This window comes from Echinops telfairi, unplaced genomic scaffold, assembly GCF_000313985.2.
Source record: "Echinops telfairi isolate 266 unplaced genomic scaffold, ASM31398v2 ScPeMD7_1;HRSCAF=3_0, whole genome shotgun sequence".
Lineage (NCBI taxonomy): Eukaryota > Metazoa > Chordata > Mammalia > Afrosoricida > Tenrecidae > Echinops > Echinops telfairi.
The window spans coordinates 48,213,866-48,215,992 of NW_022103896.1; the positions used below are offsets into that span (position 1 = coordinate 48,213,866).

At 35.2% G+C, this 2,127-nt stretch overlaps 1 protein-coding gene across 1 annotated transcript in view; it reads right to left on the bottom strand.

The window, feature by feature from the left end:
* LRRC69 (leucine rich repeat containing 69) overlaps nucleotides 1-2,127 on the bottom strand; it is a 155,092-nt gene that overhangs the window by 75,204 nt on the left and 77,761 nt on the right. Inside the window, exon 6 of the mRNA XM_004697719.2 lies at nucleotides 1,182-1,283. Coding sequence (XP_004697776.1) covers nucleotides 1,182-1,283 — 102 coding nt within the window. The remainder of the gene's footprint in view (nucleotides 1-1,181; nucleotides 1,284-2,127) is intronic.

Genomic DNA, 2,127 nt, shown 5'->3' on the forward strand with positions numbered 1-2,127 from the left:
GAGGATGGATGGTGATAAGATTTGTATGAGCCCCCAATAAAATGATTAAAAAAGAAAGCAGAAAAAGAAGAGTCCCAGTCTCAGAAACTCACCCTGTCCTAGGGTTACTATGAGGGGACATCGACTCAATGGCAATGAGTTTGGGTTTTGATTTGTTGTCTTTATAATGATGCTAGTGATATTTTCCAAATATTTTCAAAAAGTAAGCACATTTGTAGTTTGAACTTATCTTTGGTTTTTAAAAAAATTAAAACATAGAGAAAGTTCTAGAAGAATACATGTCCAGGAAAGAATCATGGTTAGATCTCTTAGTATTGGATGTCTGAAAATTTCACAACTTCTCCTAGCTTCTTTTTATTTTTTAAATTTCTCTAAATGTTTGGAAACTTTTAAAATTCAAGAACTTTAAGAAATTCAGAAAGATATTATAATAGATTTTTGGGGTTTGTTTTTCATGCTAGTGTTATAACTCTTTATAAGGAACATGTATTACTTGTTAAACAAGGGGGATAATAGAAACACAGTAAACTATTGAATGAAGCTAGCTGTTCGCTGCAACCAAGAATCCTTACATAATTAGAGAAAAACCTTAAGACACCCTTCCTGGTCAACTATAGACCCAAATGGACCAGGAAAGCCCAAATGCATGATGGGATAATCATCCTCAACTGTGAAAGGATCCGCAAATGCCAACTCTGGTACCACCAGAGCACACGCAAAAAGGGTCCTCTAATATGTTCCCTATTTGTTTTCTTTTAAGATCATCACCTTGCTTCATGCAAGTGAAACCTGACTTCTGATCATAATTACTCATCCAACTGAGGGGAGAGGGAAACCGAAGAGGGAATGAAAAGGACAAGGGTCCCACTCGGTACCATTCAAATATGTCCTGAGGCAATCTGAAATTTCACTTGGGAGTTTAAGGAGAATACAAGTTCCTCCCTTTTCCTTTCAACAATAAAGACAAAAGTGTTTCTGCATCTCTACATGTGGTTTCTATCAGGTAGGATTCTGTGGGACTCTGTAAGCCAGACAAAAAGATAGGACTGGCATCCTCATGACCAGTGGACCAGGTACTCATTAATTATGCACTGGCTTGGCAGAAATGCTTCCATCGGAATATTGATGGCATTGAAATGGGGACATTAATTTGAAGACGTGACAATGATCAAAGCTTTCACCTGCAGACTCCAGATCTCATCTTTCTCTACAGCATAAATTGGTTGCTTCTGGAGCAGTGGGTTCCCTTCACAGTAGAATTCTCTGAGCTTCAATTTCTGAAACTTTTAAAATAAAAGAAAAGCTTTATTTCCTGGCAAAATAACAAACTTAAATTAAATTAAACTTGCTTTACTTACTGCTTCCATTCCACCTCAATACTCTAATAGTGAGGCATACTGTAAGGTTAGATGCTTAAGGTTCTTAGTGCTGGCAAGAACAGCAATGGCATCCCAAACATTTGAAGCTAAGAAAACTAGTTCAGGGTCATTGAACTAGTTAATAAAATGACAAGCGTTTAGTAAACAAATGCAGGTGATCTTTTTTGACCTTGTATACTTATTGGAAAACCAAGTATGATGATCAGGCATGAAAGAACCTTAAATACTTCTTTCTTTTTTTAAAACAGTTTCATTGGCCCGTAATCTGTATATCATGCAATTCAATAATTCAACCATATCAAGAAGAGTTCTTTAATCATTAACACAATCAATTTTACAACATTTTTTTCTTTCTTGTATTCAGTTATTAGCTCCCCATTTCCCCCAACTTCCCCGCAATACCCACCAGAAACTGATAATCCAGTTACGGTCTCTATAGATTTCCTATCCTGGATTTCATATACTGAAAACAGTTTTAAAAAATAAATAAAATCATAACAAAATAAAACAGAGGAAAACCTCAATTGAAAAGAAATTAGAAAAATATTAAAATCTAAAACAACTTCAAAATGGGTCAAAAGGGAAATCAAATGATAAGGTGTTAAACTTTAACCTAATTATATCTGTCATAATCCACTTTCCTATGCACTCTGCATATGATAGCAAGGCTAGTCACATCTCTCATCTCTAGTCAGATGGGATTCACCAAAGGCTTAATCCATGTTTATTTCCTTTTAACTTTTTCTTT